Raw genomic sequence first — 14,031 nt, 5'->3', positions numbered from 1 at the left:
TCTATCGAAAAAAGTCTTCTCAGCGTCTGACAGATTCTTTCCTTAGAAAAAAGTCTTCTCAGGGGCCTGAGAGATTCTTTGATATAGAAAAAATTTGTCTCAGGGTCCTTCTTTTCCATAGAAAAATTCTTCTCAGGAACCCTTTTAGGGGCGTATAATATTCTTTCTTTCTTATTCTTCTCTATAGAAAAAGTTTTTTCCCAGGGACTGAGATATTCTTTTCTAAAGAAAAAAGTTTTCTCAAGGGCCTAGAAGATTATTTTCCATAGAAAAAAGTTTTCTCAAGGGCCTAAAAGATTATTTTCCATAGAAAAACGTCTTCTCAGGTACCTGAAAGATTCTTTTCTATAGGAAAAAAGTCTTCTCAGGTGCCTGAAAGATTCTATTCTATAGGAAAAAAGTGCTCTCAGGGGCCTGGGAGATTCTTTTCTATAGAAAAAAAGTCCTCTCAGGGGCCTGAGAGATTATTTTCTATAGAAAAAAAGTTTTCTCAAGGGCCTAGAAGATTATTTTCCATAGAAAAAAGTTTTCTCAAGGGCCTAAAAGATTATTTTCCATAGAAAAACGTCTTCTCAGGTACCTGAAAGATTCTTTTCTATAGGAAAAAAGTCTTCTCAGGTGCCTGAAAGATTCTATTCTATAGGAAAAAAGTGCTCTCAGGGGCCTGGGAGATTCTTTTCTATAGAAAAAAAGTCCTCTCAGGGGCCTGAGAGATTATTTTCTATAGAAAAAAAGTCCTCTCAGGGGCCTGAGAGATTATTTTCTATAAAAAAAAGTCCTCTCAGGGGCCTGAGAGATTATTTTCTATAGAAAAAAGTCCTCTCAGGGGCCTGAGAGATTATTTTCTATAGAAAAAAGTCCTCTCAGGGGCCTGAGAAATTATTTTCTATAGAAAAAAGTCCTCTCAGGGGCCTGAGAGATTATTTTCTATAGAAAAAAGTCCTCTCAGGGGCCTGAGAGATTATTTTCTATAGAAAAAAATCCTCTCAGGGGCCTGAGAGATTATTTTCTATAGAAAAAAATCCTCTCAGGGGCCTGAGAGATTATTTTCTATAGAAAAAAATCCTCTCAGGGCCTGAGAGATTATTTTCTATAGAAAAAAATCCTCTCAGGGGCCTGAGAGATTATTTTCTATAGAAAAAAATCCTCTCAGGGGCCTGAGAGATTATTTTCTATAGAAAAAAATCCTCTCAGGGGCCTGAGAGATTATTTTCTATAGAAAAAAATCCTCTCAGGGGCCTGAGAGATTATTTTCTATAGAAAAAAATCCTCTCAGGGGCCTGAGAGATTATTTTCTATAGAAAAAAATCCTCTCAGGGCCCTGAGAGATTATTTTCTATAGAAAAAAATCCTCTCAGGGGCCTGAGAGATTATTTTCTATAGAAAAAAATCCTCTCAGGGGCCTGAGAGATTATTTTCTATAGAAAAAAATCCTCTCAGGGGCCTGAGAGATTATTTTCTATAGAAAAAAGTCTTCTCAGGCGCCTGGGAAATTATTTTCTACAGAAAAAGTCTTATCAGGGCCCTGTGATATTCCTTTCTATAGATTAGATTATTTTCTATAGAAAAAGTTTTCTCAGAGGCCTGAAAGGTGCTTCTTCGTTCTTTAAGTTTTGGAGATTTTTGTGTATTAAAAACCCAAGGGACTAGAAAATGTATTTTTTATAAAAAAAACGCTAAAAGTTGAGAAGTAGTTCTTTTTTAAATGAATATTTTTGAGACCTCCATGGTAAGAACTCGTTTTTGGTCCACGCATAATTTCAGTTAAATATATGTCTTATAAAACCCATCATAGGTGGTTTGTCCTTTCGCCAGCAATAATAACAGCTAGCCATTCAGCCAGCCAAAGCCATTTTACAAAAGCTAGATTATAATTGTTAATTCCGAATTTTTACGCAAAGCCTTTTTTCGCTTTTGCGCACATGAAATATGTAAATGCGGCAGCAAATGCATTATTAAAATCCAAATAGCCAGTAACAATAACGCGCCCAGAGCATTTAGGACTGCTAGAAATAAAAATAATAATATTCAAAATTTGTTCGATTTTTTCTGACCTGACTTGGGAATTGAAAGCGAAAAAGTAGATCAAGTATTGAATCTGATTTAAGCGACATATTTTTGCATACTACTCAAGTTTGTTTCGTTTTAAAGTAAATTGGTTTTCTATTTTTGTTGTTAACTTTGTAGTTAGAGGGGTGGGAGAGGTATCCAGATCTCATGCAACTTGAGCAAGAAAAAACCCCAAAGACCCGCTTTATCTGCTACTGTGATATTGTGAAATCTCTAGCCCGACGGCCTCGTTTAGCTTAGCCATGCTTGTCTTGTTCTTGTTGTTCACTTTTTTTTTCTATGCATGGCATTTACATGCGAAAAGAGAGTAGCTGCTGCTGTGTACTGCAGCCAGTAGTGGCAACAAAAAGAAAGGACACACATCTCGCATTCATATGATTTATTTATAAATTCAATAATATTAGACAGAATAGAAATTTTAAACAGTTTTGTTGGTTTTTTATATTCAAGCATCCATCCATACTTGTTGCTCGCTTTGCTGCACATGTGTGTATGTACATCGCGATATGTGCAACAAGGGGTTTCCAATAACAACATTGCCTTGTCTTTATGCTAATTCGGAAATTCGAGTTATTTCTTTTCTTTCTTAGTCAAATGTAAGGTAAAGCAAAAAAAAAAAAAAAAAAAAAAAAAAAAAAAAAAAAAAAAAATTGCAAAATGTGCTGCTGCAACTTCGAGAGGAATCGACTCGAATATATAAATTCATTTTTCATGCGTCTATGGATTTTTGTGTGTGAAGGTTGAATTTCTAGTATATGTGGAAGGCTGAATTGTTTTTTTTTTTTAAATTATATATATTTATGAGTTGGATATTTTGAATATATCAAATTCATTAAAAATATCAATGAAAAAAAAATTGAACAAATCTAAACTTATTCTAAAATTTTTTGCTATTTCCCACATTTTTTGCTTTCATTCAATAAAATTTAAAAGAAAAATGTAAAACTTATGGCGTTTGATTTTGTTGCAGTTTTTTTATTCCTCCCTGGGGCTGAGTGGTTGGGCTTAAATCTCATCATTAATTTATTTATTTATTTTTTTTTTTTTAATTTGGAAGATTTTCGGAAATCTGTCCATATGTCCCACAGCAATTGAATTTAGAAGGATGGTGTCAGGGGAAGTTGGGTTCCATATCGACTTTTACACAAAGTCACCGAACAAAAGAAGTCTGTAAAAGGGCTTAATCTTTGTAAAAAAAATCATTTTTAAATTGCATACAATTTTTTTTCGTTTTTTTTTTTTTTTAATTTTTCTAAATCGTGTCCAACGGACCCCCGTACTTTACTTTAGAGGGAAAGTACCAAAGAAAAAAAGATTCTACTCAAAATTCCACTATAGGTCCTTAAACAAAAGAAATCAGTTGGATGACTATAAATATAAACTAAATCATTAAAACAATGAGATTTTAATTTTGGTTAATTTGGTATATTTCTCGAATTTGGTATTTTTTTGAAATCCGAATATTTTAGAAGAAATGTACCAAAAGAAAAAAAAAATCTACATCGAATTTCACAGCAAGTCACGGAACAAAAAAAAACTATAGAAGAGCTCGTAAAAAGATGGGCTTGGAATTGGATATAAAAATATGGAATTTTTTTATTTTTCCAAACCGTTCCCCAAATGTATTTAGAACTCGCGGTTGTAGAGGGAAATAATAGCCAATAAAAACAGATTCTACTCAAAATTCCAATATAGGTTCTAGAACAAAGGAAATTTGTTGCATTAGTATAAATGTATAGAATTTCGTTAAAAATATTGAGATTTAAAAAAAATTGTATCCATATGTCCTATTGAACTTCAATTTAGACGCAAGGTTTCAAGAAAAATTATATTCTACATCGAATTTCATCATAAGTCACTGACCAAAAGAATTTTGTAGATGGGTTCTAATTGGTAAAAAAAATCAATTTGAATTTTGGTAACAGGAATAATTATTTATGGCAATTTTTTTTAATTTTCCCAAATTGTCCCCAAATGTCTTGAAGTCGTGATTTAAGATCGATTGTAGCAATGAACGAAATATTCTCCATAAAATTTCAATATTAGCCCTAAAAGAAAGGAAATCTGTTTGGATTGGTATATATTTACAAAATATCTTTACAAAAGTTGATATATCAACAAGGATTTTTTGTTGGTTTAAATTTCCGAATTGTAGTCATATATCCCATTGTCCTTGAATTTAGAGGGCAGAGGGGGTTAAGAGGAGGCATATTCTTCATCGAATTTTGGAAGGTTTTATATCTATAAAAATAAGTTTTAAATGTTATATACAAATATTTTTTGGAATTTTTGTTTTTTAAATTATGCTCAAATGTCCTCTGAACATCATTTTCGAGAAAGTTAAAAATGCTCTTAATTCAAATCCTCTTTAAATCTTCAGATAAACAAAATCTGTAAAACAACAACAATGCCTAAAAATTATCAGTATCAAATAAAGGAATAAAGATTTTATAGGTGAAATTGACAATTTTCCGAATTTGGGGGTCTAAATGTTCTTTTTTTACTTTCCTAAAAAGGACGATGCTGCCAAAGCCTCAAACATTCCACTTCGCCCTTCTTTAAAAATTCTTCAACAAAATAATACCGGTTTGGCTCAGTAAAGACGTCTACGAAGACTTCTTTACCGGCCTGGCCCAGTAAAGAAGTCTATGAAGACTTCTTTACCGGCCTGGTCCAGTAAAGACGTCTATGAAGACTTCTTTACCGGCCCGGTCCAGTAAAGACGTCTATGAAGACTTCTTGACCGGCCCGGCCCAGGAAAGACGTCTATGAAGACTTCTTGACCGGTTCGGCCCAGGAAAGACGTCTATGAAGACTTATTGAGCGGCTCGTTCCAGTAAAGACGTCTTGAAGACTTCTTGACCGGCCAGGCATTAAAAGACGTCCCTGAAGTCTTAACTGTTCTAGATGTTTTATGACACAATTTTTTCAGGTTAACAACTAAGTTCGCATTCGAAATTTTGGAATTTTATTAATACTCAATTTATTTGGAAATCTAAAAAAAAATCCGTCTTAGATTTGCTACTTTTTTTGAAATAATTTATTTTTCTAATTTAAATGTTCTTTCTTCGTTTATTTCAGATACCATTAATGATACACATTCGCTCTCATCTAGCCGTGGCAGTACATTGTATAGCTCATCCAGTTCGCTGTCCAGTGGTGGCAGTAATGGTAGCAACAGTAACGGCAGCAGCAATGCAATGTCATCACCAGTTGGCGCTGGTGTAAGTAATAGAAAAAATCAATTGCATTCATCAATAATGATGATGAAAGAGATACAGTGTTAGTAGCATGTAGGATGGTGGACCCACACACTTACAGAGATACCCACCCTTCCCCCCACTCACCACTTTTTACAATTGGCAAAAAAGGCAAAAAAGAAACATTTGTTTTTAATTTCTGAAATCCCAACACAAATTTCAGTCAAAAAAAAAAAATAGTTTAATTTTTTTTATAGAAAATTAAAAATAATGTAGTTTTTTATTCAATTAATTAATTCATAATTTCAATTAATTATTTTCTTATTGTTTTTTCTTTTATTTTCTTTGTGAAATACATTTTTCCCCCTCAATACCACCATGTTTGCCTAATCGTTAAAACAAAAACAACACAAAAAATGCCAACGATCTCATTATAACTATATACCTATATATATACCCTTATGATAAATATAAAAAATATATATTAAAAAAAAAATAAAATTATGTTTAAAATATTACACCCAAACACACACACACACACGTTAACATATTTATTGATCAAATGCAAATTGTATTTGTTGTAATTGTTATAAAATATAGTTGCAAACTGCTATGCCAACCGCAATATCGCCTGTGATAACTAAAATCAACTCGAGCAACTCCACCAACAACAACAGCAACAACAATTCAACATCATCACCCATTACCATTAACAGCAACCATGTGGTGTTGCAGCAGCAGCAGCAGCAGCAGCGCAAGCATCCAATTACAACAACAATCCAAGCTGTGGCCATACCAACTCAGGTCCTTGCTGCTGGCAGTGGCAGTGGAGCAGCCAATACTACTGCTGCTTCTGGTAGCCCCCCAATTGGCAGTCCCAATGCCTTGCTAACCTTTGGCCTGGCCAATGGCGCCAGCAGCAGCAGTGTGCCCCTATCATTGACGGCCAAAAATATCTCGGCCACGGCCATAACACGTGGCTCGCCAACACCCTCAACTCCCTCACCGTCACCGTCCTCATCGAGTGGCGTCTCATCGTCGTCATCACTGATCTCGTCATCGCCCCCCATAAATGGGGTGATCAACAATAATGGTCGCAATGTGACCGTTAACATTCCTAATGGCTTGAAATTGCAAGCAGCAGCAGCCAATGGTGGTCTTGGTGGAGTTGGCACGGTGACTGCCCATGCCATAGCTGGAACAATTGGCAATGGCGCCGCTTCGGCTGCCGCCACAATTATCGCAACATCAGCACCCGCACAAGGAGTTACCAACACCAATAATGGTATGTATGAAACAATGGTTGGATTTTCGGTAAAGATTTCCACCAAAAGTAGCTAATAACTGGTTCGGAATGTTCGGAAAAATATAAGTTTAAATTCTGTTAATTATTTTAATTGTGTAATTGTTTGTTTTGTATATATGTATATATAAATATTCTATAATTTGTTTATAAGACCAAAGCCGACCGGACCGGGCCCAGTAAAGACGTCTATGAAGACTTTTTACACGCCTGACCTGTAAAGATGACGGATTTCTTTACCGGCCCGGCCCAGTATAGACGTCTATGAAGACTTTTTTACCGGCCCGGCCCAGTATAGACGTCTATGAAGACTTCCTTTCCGGCCCGGCCCAGTAAAGACGTCTATGAAGACTTTTTGTTGCCGGCCAGGCCCGTAAATAAGTCTATGAAGACTTTTTTACTGGCAAGGACCGTAAAGAACTCTATGAAGACTTTTTTACCGGCCACGACCGTAAAGAACTCTATGAAGACTTTTTTACCGGCCAGGCCCGTAAAGAACTCTATGAAGACTTTTTTACCGGCCAGGCCCGTAAAGAAGTCTATGAAGACTTTTTTACCGGCCAGGCCCGTAAAGACGTCTATGAAGACTTCTTTGCCGGACCGGGCCCAGTAAAGACGTCTATGAAAACTTCTTTACCGGCCCGGACCAGTAAAAACGTCTATGAAGACTTCTTTACCGGCCCGGACCAGTAAAGACGTCTATGAAGACTTCTTTACCGGCCCGGACCAGTAAAGACGTCTATGAAGACTTCTTTACCGGCCCGGACCAGTAAAGACGTCTATGAAGACATCTTTTCCGGCCCGGTCCAGTAAAGACGTCTATGAAGACTTTTTTTAACGGCCAGGCCCGTAAAGAAGTCTATGAAGACTTTTTTACCGACCAGGCCGTAAAGACTTCTATGAAGACTTCTTGACCTGCCAGGCCAGTAAAAACTTCTATGAAGACTTCTTTGCCGGCCCGGCCCAGCCCAGCCCATTAAGTAAGTCTCTGAAGACTTCTTTACCGGGCCGGGCCCAGTAAAGACGTCTATGAAGACTGCTTTACCGGCCCGGTTCAGTAAAGACGTCTATAAAGACTGCCTTACCGGCCAGGTCTGTAAAGTCTTCTTTATCGTCCATACCTGTAAAGACGTCTATGAAGACCTCGTTATCGGCCAGGCCTGTAAAGACCTCTTCAAAGACTTCCAGGTTAATCTAGAGCCAAAAGACATATTTTGGGCTTTAAATAAGCTTTTCTTGCTGTTCCGTAGTTCTCTTTAATTAAAAACCCACCACTCTCCCCTTCCCTCTTCCACATATTTTAGTTAATTTTTAAATATTCATTGGCATAACTCTACTCTATTTTAAATCTCTCTTTTTTTATTTAATCTCCCACCCATTCCCAATTATCATCGTCGTCGGACCTCAACAGCGATTATGTTGCAAGCGTTGCGTGGTTGCCATTTAGTGTAAACTAAGCCCTAGACAAACAAAAAAAAAAGAACAATTTGGCCAAAATCGAAAAAAAAAGAATCAAAAACTAAAAAAGAAAGAAAACAAAATCGGGAGGACTCAGCAAAAGGAATATTTTGGGGAAACTTCCATTTTCTCAAATTATGTGGGATGTGGACCTGAAACCAAAAAATTGGATTACATATTATTATCCTGGAAAATAATGCCAGCACACACAAGAACACAAAATTTGAAAACACCCAAGAAAAAAAAAAACAACCCAGAAGCCAACATATTTGCATCACAAAAACAACCAACCAACACCATCTCACTGCAAATCCTGTTTCAAAATCATGAAAAGTCTGGAAATAATATATGTCCTCCAAAAAAAAAAAGTACGAAAACCTGATTTGTTATCCCTCCACTATGAGCACCATTACTTTTTGGGGTCAAAAACCAATCACCACCTCCTCCCACAAACTGAAATCTCATGAATAGAACAAAACGAGAAAAAAAATTTTATAACCAGAGACTGACCTGCAAACGTTAAGAAGGCCACCACCACCACCACGACCACCAAATACTCTTTGTACAAAATCTTGTTCCTTCGTTCCAACCACTTCAAAATTTCTGTCACATTATCATCATTTCAATCTTATTTTTGTTGTGTAAAATGTGGCCTAGGATTGAATGTGAATGATCAATTTTGAATCCATTTTGTATATTCTGCAGCCGCGTCCTTTGCAGCAGTTCCATCGGCCAGCCAAATGACCCTCAACCATGGCCAACAAGCAGCGGCATTCTCGTCATCATCACAACCTCCTAAACTACAATATAATGGCTGTGGCGGTGGTGCTGGTGGTGGTAGTCGCAAGAAAAACAACAACAACAACAACAACAACAACTCCCACAATATTATGAGGGACAACAACAACATCGCAATGGCCAACAAACATCAACAGCAACAACAGCATTCATCGCCCGCAGAAGATGGTGAACAACCAGCGGCCAAATTTTTAAAAGTATTAAACACCACATCACTTTTGTCCTCCAGTGCTGGGAGTGGTGGTAGTAGTGGTGGTACAATGGGTCTTGGAGGTGGTATTGTTGGTGGTATTAGTAGTATTAACGCTCTGCATGAAAACCTTACAACCAATGTCCTTGTCAATGGCCAGAAAATGATACTGACCAATGGCGGCAGTAGTTTAATGGCAAACGGTGCGGCTCACAACAGTGCCAAATTGAACCTGACAAATGGCAAATTATTCAATAATGGCATTTCACTAAACTCCCCATGCGCCACTTCGTCCGCGGTGGCAGCCAATGAATTGTGTCGCCTGCCAGGTGGTGCCGAATTGAATATCTTGAACAACAACAACAACAACAGCAACACCTCCAACAACACAACATTGGCAACCGCATTTTATCATGCCAATGGGAAAATCACCGTCCTAAATGGTGGTGGTCTACCGGTATCATCATCGTCATCTTCATCACTAACATCCTCGCTTGTAGCGCCTCCAATCTCAACAACATTCAATGGCCAAACCACCGTCACCAATGGAATTTTACTTAAAGGTAGGTTTTTGCATCACCTTCTCAATTTTTTGTCTTATATTAATCTTCCTTTGTTTTTCTTTTTAGATGCCTCAAGTGTCACCCCATTACTCCTGACAGCTGGAGTTCCAACCAGTGCAACAACAACAACATCATCATCATCAAATGCTGCAAATGGTTTGCATTTTAATGGCAATTTTGCCCAACTACTGGCAGCAGCTGCCAATTCGAACAACAATAATCATCACCATCTCTCAGGAGCAGCAGGAGGAACAGCAGCAATAGCTGGAGCAACAAGTAATGGTGTCAATTTATCCTCATCGGAGAAATCCAATACAAAAAATAATTCTAAGGTAAGTTAGTTTGAAGGGTATATAGGTTTTATTTAAGACTGAAGGACCCAGAAGAGATCCAAGAAATATTGGAAGACAAACCTGGTTGGGTAAGATTTAAAGATAAACAACCTTAGCTTCGATTCTATTTCATTTGAAAATCATTGGTACATTGTCTTTATCCGGAAACGTTAATTTCAGGTAGTCTCCGTAAAACACTAATTACCATTGAAGAGCAATAAATAGATTAAATGAGTTCAGTAGGAAGTTTTCATTGAGGAAGTTGCGAAAGGTAAAGAGTGCCTGGTTTCTATGCTGTAAAGGAATGTGAGATATTCTTCCTTATATCTAGCAAGCTTGCGAAGCTTTCTAGTAAAAAACATAAGGCCAAAAAATTAAAGATCTACAGCGTACCATGTATATCTTTGCCATATGCAGGCATTCTGCCCATTGCAATTTCAATTTATTCCTATTCCAAATCTCAATTGATCCAAAACTCTTCTGCTCTGCTTGTGGCAGCTCTCGTTCCCCAGCTGAGTTGGGTGGGACATAATGTCCGAGGACAGCATTCACTCTATATTCTTTTATAACTTTTGTCACCGCTTCAGAGAGAATTCTATTCAGGCTTGCTTGATTGCCATGTTGATCTAGAGGCTCTCTTTTATACCTCTGTACCACTCTCTCTAGAACATGAAAGTCATTCCTGAGCGGAGGATGCCCCATTTTTTGTACCAATGATTCTGGATGTAATCCAATGATCTCTATCAAATTTAAGAGCTCTATACTAAATATTACGAAATATATCTCAAACTATAGGGGCCCCTTTGTATATGGTCAAAAATATATGAGGGCTTTAACAACATTTGACCTAAGAACTCCTCCTGAACTCCTTTGGGCTTTAGTCTAAAAACGAATACTCGCAAGTCCACTTGGCATTTCTCACAACCCAGCGAATTGGAAAAAGTGAAATAAACAAATTTTTTATACCCTCAGCCATGTGGCTAGAGAGGGTATATATCATTTTATACGATCAAAACGTGCCTCATCGAAATTACGGTTTTAGACTTTAGGTCTCTTTGGACCAAATTCGTTTCAGGACATTTGGAGTCGATCTAGCAATGTCCGTCCGTCCGTCTGTCTGTCTAGCTGGCTGTTGCGCACGATTACTCTCGAAGAGAGTATTCGATTTGGTTCAAACTTGGTAAATCGTAATATTGTTGTCAATTTTAGATCAAGTTCGGAGATAGACAATATCGGTCCACTCCTTCTGGTACCTCCCCCACAAAAGGTCGAAATTTTCAAAGAAAATATTTTGCTGCACAGAGAAAAAAATGACAATCCGATTTTGCTCCAACTTTGCAAATCCTAATATTTGCAGCAGTTCTAGGTTATGTGCGGAAATTGACAACATCGGTCCACTCCATCCAGTACCTTCCCCACAAAGGGTCAAAATTTTGAATAATTAAAACTATTATAAATGTGAAGTAAGAGTCCGATTACCTTCACACATCGGAATATTTTTATTAATCCAAGGTCTGGTGTGAAGATGGAGTACATCGGTCCACTTCTTTTGTTAGCTCCCCCACAAAGGTCCAAAATTTTGAATATTCATGAAGCTTATAAAACGCGAAATTAACATTCGATTCCATTCAGACTTGACAAATCTCAATATTTCCATCAGCCTAAGATCTGTTATAAAGATGGTAGAGACCGGACCATTCTTTCTGGTACCTACCCCACAAAGCGTCAAAGTTTTGAATAACTAAAACGACTATAAAATCCGAAATAAGCATCCGGTTTTCTTCATATTTCACACATCACAATATTTTTATTAACCCAAGGTCTGGGGTGAAATTGGGATATATCGCTCCACTCCTTTTGGTACCTCCCCCACAAAGGGTCAACATTTTGAATATTCATGAAGCTCATAAAACGCGAAATTAACATCCGATTCAATACAGACTTGGTACATCTCAATATTTCCATTAACACAAGATCGGTTATAAAGATGGTACAGATCGGACCATTTCTTCTGGTACCTACCCCACATAGGGTTCAAGGTTTTTGAAAAACAAAACGCTCAAAGAATGCGAAATAAGCATCCGACTCTCTTCAAATTTCACACATCCAAATATTTTTGCTAACATAGGATCTGTTGTGAAGTTGATATATGTATCTGCCAAACCCTTCTGGTACCTCACCCACAAAGGGTCACAATTTCCAATGGTTATATCTGTCATAACTTGCCGAACAAGTCGGCGATTCTTTGCTAGTTGCTATATCTAAATATTTCTCTTAACTAGAAATCTGATATGAATATGTAATTTATCGAAATTTTTGAATTCGTATAAAATTGGACATACATTTTCGATTTCCTTCAAATTTTGCACGTACCAATATTTTTATCTGAATTAGATGAATACTTCGGTCCGCTATATTTGCTACCTCACGCACAATTCCACATTTTCCAAATCTGACACATTGTAATATTTACATCGGTCTTAGGTCAGATACGAATTGGACAACATTGGCCAACTGCTTCGGAACCTCCCCCATAAAGGGTCAACAGTTTGAATAATCATAACTGAAGGCTGGGGGAATACATCTGTCGGCAAAACCGATTGATACTATTTTACTTGTTTTTATAAAAATATGAATTTCTGCAAATAAAAATTTTCAATGTCTCTTCAAAAAATATTCTTTGAAAACCCACAATTCGCACATATGCGCTTTTCAATAATATTCTTTAATTAAATATTCTCATCAGAAAATATTCTTTAAGAATCCACGTATTGAAGGCTCTTAAAAACTATTCCTTAAAAAATCCATATCTGGAACACTATTTAAAAATATTCTTTAAAAATTCACGTCAGAAACAAACTTCAAAACATATTCTTTAAACAATTCACGTCCCGAAGGCTCTTCAAAAAATATTCTTTAAAAAATCCAGGTCTCGAAGGCTCTTTAACAAATCCTTGTGTAGGCTCCTCTTGTAGGATCTTTCAAGAATGCAAGTCTCGAAAACTCTTCAAAAAATATAAAAACAGTTATAAAAAGAAAAAAATGGAGAGGAAAAAATCTCGAGACACTTTCAATATTTATACCCTACACCACAAGGTGGTCAGGGTATTATGTCTTTGTGCATTTGTTTGTAACAGGCAAAAGGAAACGGATAGACCCACAGTTCCTTTTGATGATCTGCATAGAATCACATTCTGAGTCGATTTATGCATGTCCGTCCGTCCGTCTGTCCATGTATTTTTGGAAACAAAGTACAGTTCGCATTTATTACCCTATCCAGATGAAATTTTGCACAAATCATTTGTTTGGCCCAAGGAATTTTGCACGTACGATCAGATTGGACCTGAAAATAAGTATGCCAAATTTGATCGAAATCGGTTCAGATATAGCTATAGCTCCCATATATATCGTTCCGATTTGTTATTTTTGTCCTCCGCAGCCGTAATATGCACTCTGTAACAACAATATTTGAGGAAATATATCAAATACTGCTCAGAAATACATTTGCTAAATTTTATCGAGATCGGTTCAGATTTGGATATAGCTCCCATATATAACTTCGTCCGATTTACCTTTGATTTTGCACCAAACGTCTAATATTTGCCCACATTGGATGAAATTTGGCACTTACGAACGAATTGAGTCTAGAAGCTAGTATGTTAAATTTGGTGAAAATCGGTTCAGATATAGCTATAGCTCCCATATATACTATTCATTCGATTTGCCATATTTGTTACCCATAGCCGTAATATGCACTCCGTAACAACGATATTCAGGGAAAAATATATCAAATACAGCTCAGAAATATCTTTGCCAAATTTAATCGAGATCGGTTCCGATTTAGATATTGCTCCCATATATATTTTTGTCCGATTTCAAATTAATTGTGCGTCAAGTGGGCAATACAAGTCCGAATTTAAAAGATACAAATGCTTCGGCATATTTAATCCTTTGAAATTTAAATTATAATTATAATCATATCGTGTATGATTGCAAAGTGGTGTAGGATATCATAAAGTCGGCCCCGCCCGGCTTTAAGACTTTCATTACTGGTTTTTATGTGAAAACACATACTATCACAAAATGATTTTGAATTTCTCTGCCTAGCTCTGCACTG

General features: G+C 36.8%; 1 protein-coding gene across 12 annotated transcripts in view; it reads left to right on the top strand.

Annotated features, from left to right (window-relative positions):
* LOC101901288 (uncharacterized protein DDB_G0283357) overlaps positions 1-14,031 on the top strand; it is a 162,249-nt gene that overhangs the window by 139,530 nt on the left and 8,688 nt on the right. For all 12 annotated transcript variants that reach the window (XR_009341689.1, XM_059119062.1, XM_059119061.1 and 9 more), the window contains 4 exons: positions 5,152-5,294; positions 5,871-6,555; positions 8,737-9,582; positions 9,649-9,914. Coding sequence is in view for 11 of the 12 variants with exons in the window: in XM_059119062.1 (XP_058975045.1) it covers positions 5,152-5,294; positions 5,871-6,555; positions 8,737-9,582; positions 9,649-9,914 (1,940 nt within the window). In the remaining variant the exon portion in view is untranslated. The remainder of the gene's footprint in view (positions 1-5,151; positions 5,295-5,870; positions 6,556-8,736; positions 9,583-9,648; positions 9,915-14,031) is intronic.

Source organism: Musca domestica, unplaced genomic scaffold (genome assembly GCF_030504385.1).
Source record: "Musca domestica strain aabys unplaced genomic scaffold, Musca_domestica.polishedcontigs.V.1.1 14, whole genome shotgun sequence".
Taxonomy (NCBI): Eukaryota; Metazoa; Arthropoda; class Insecta; order Diptera; family Muscidae; genus Musca; species Musca domestica.
Note: the sequence above shows the minus strand (reverse complement) of the source record. Positions and strands in the feature narration are given on the sequence as shown.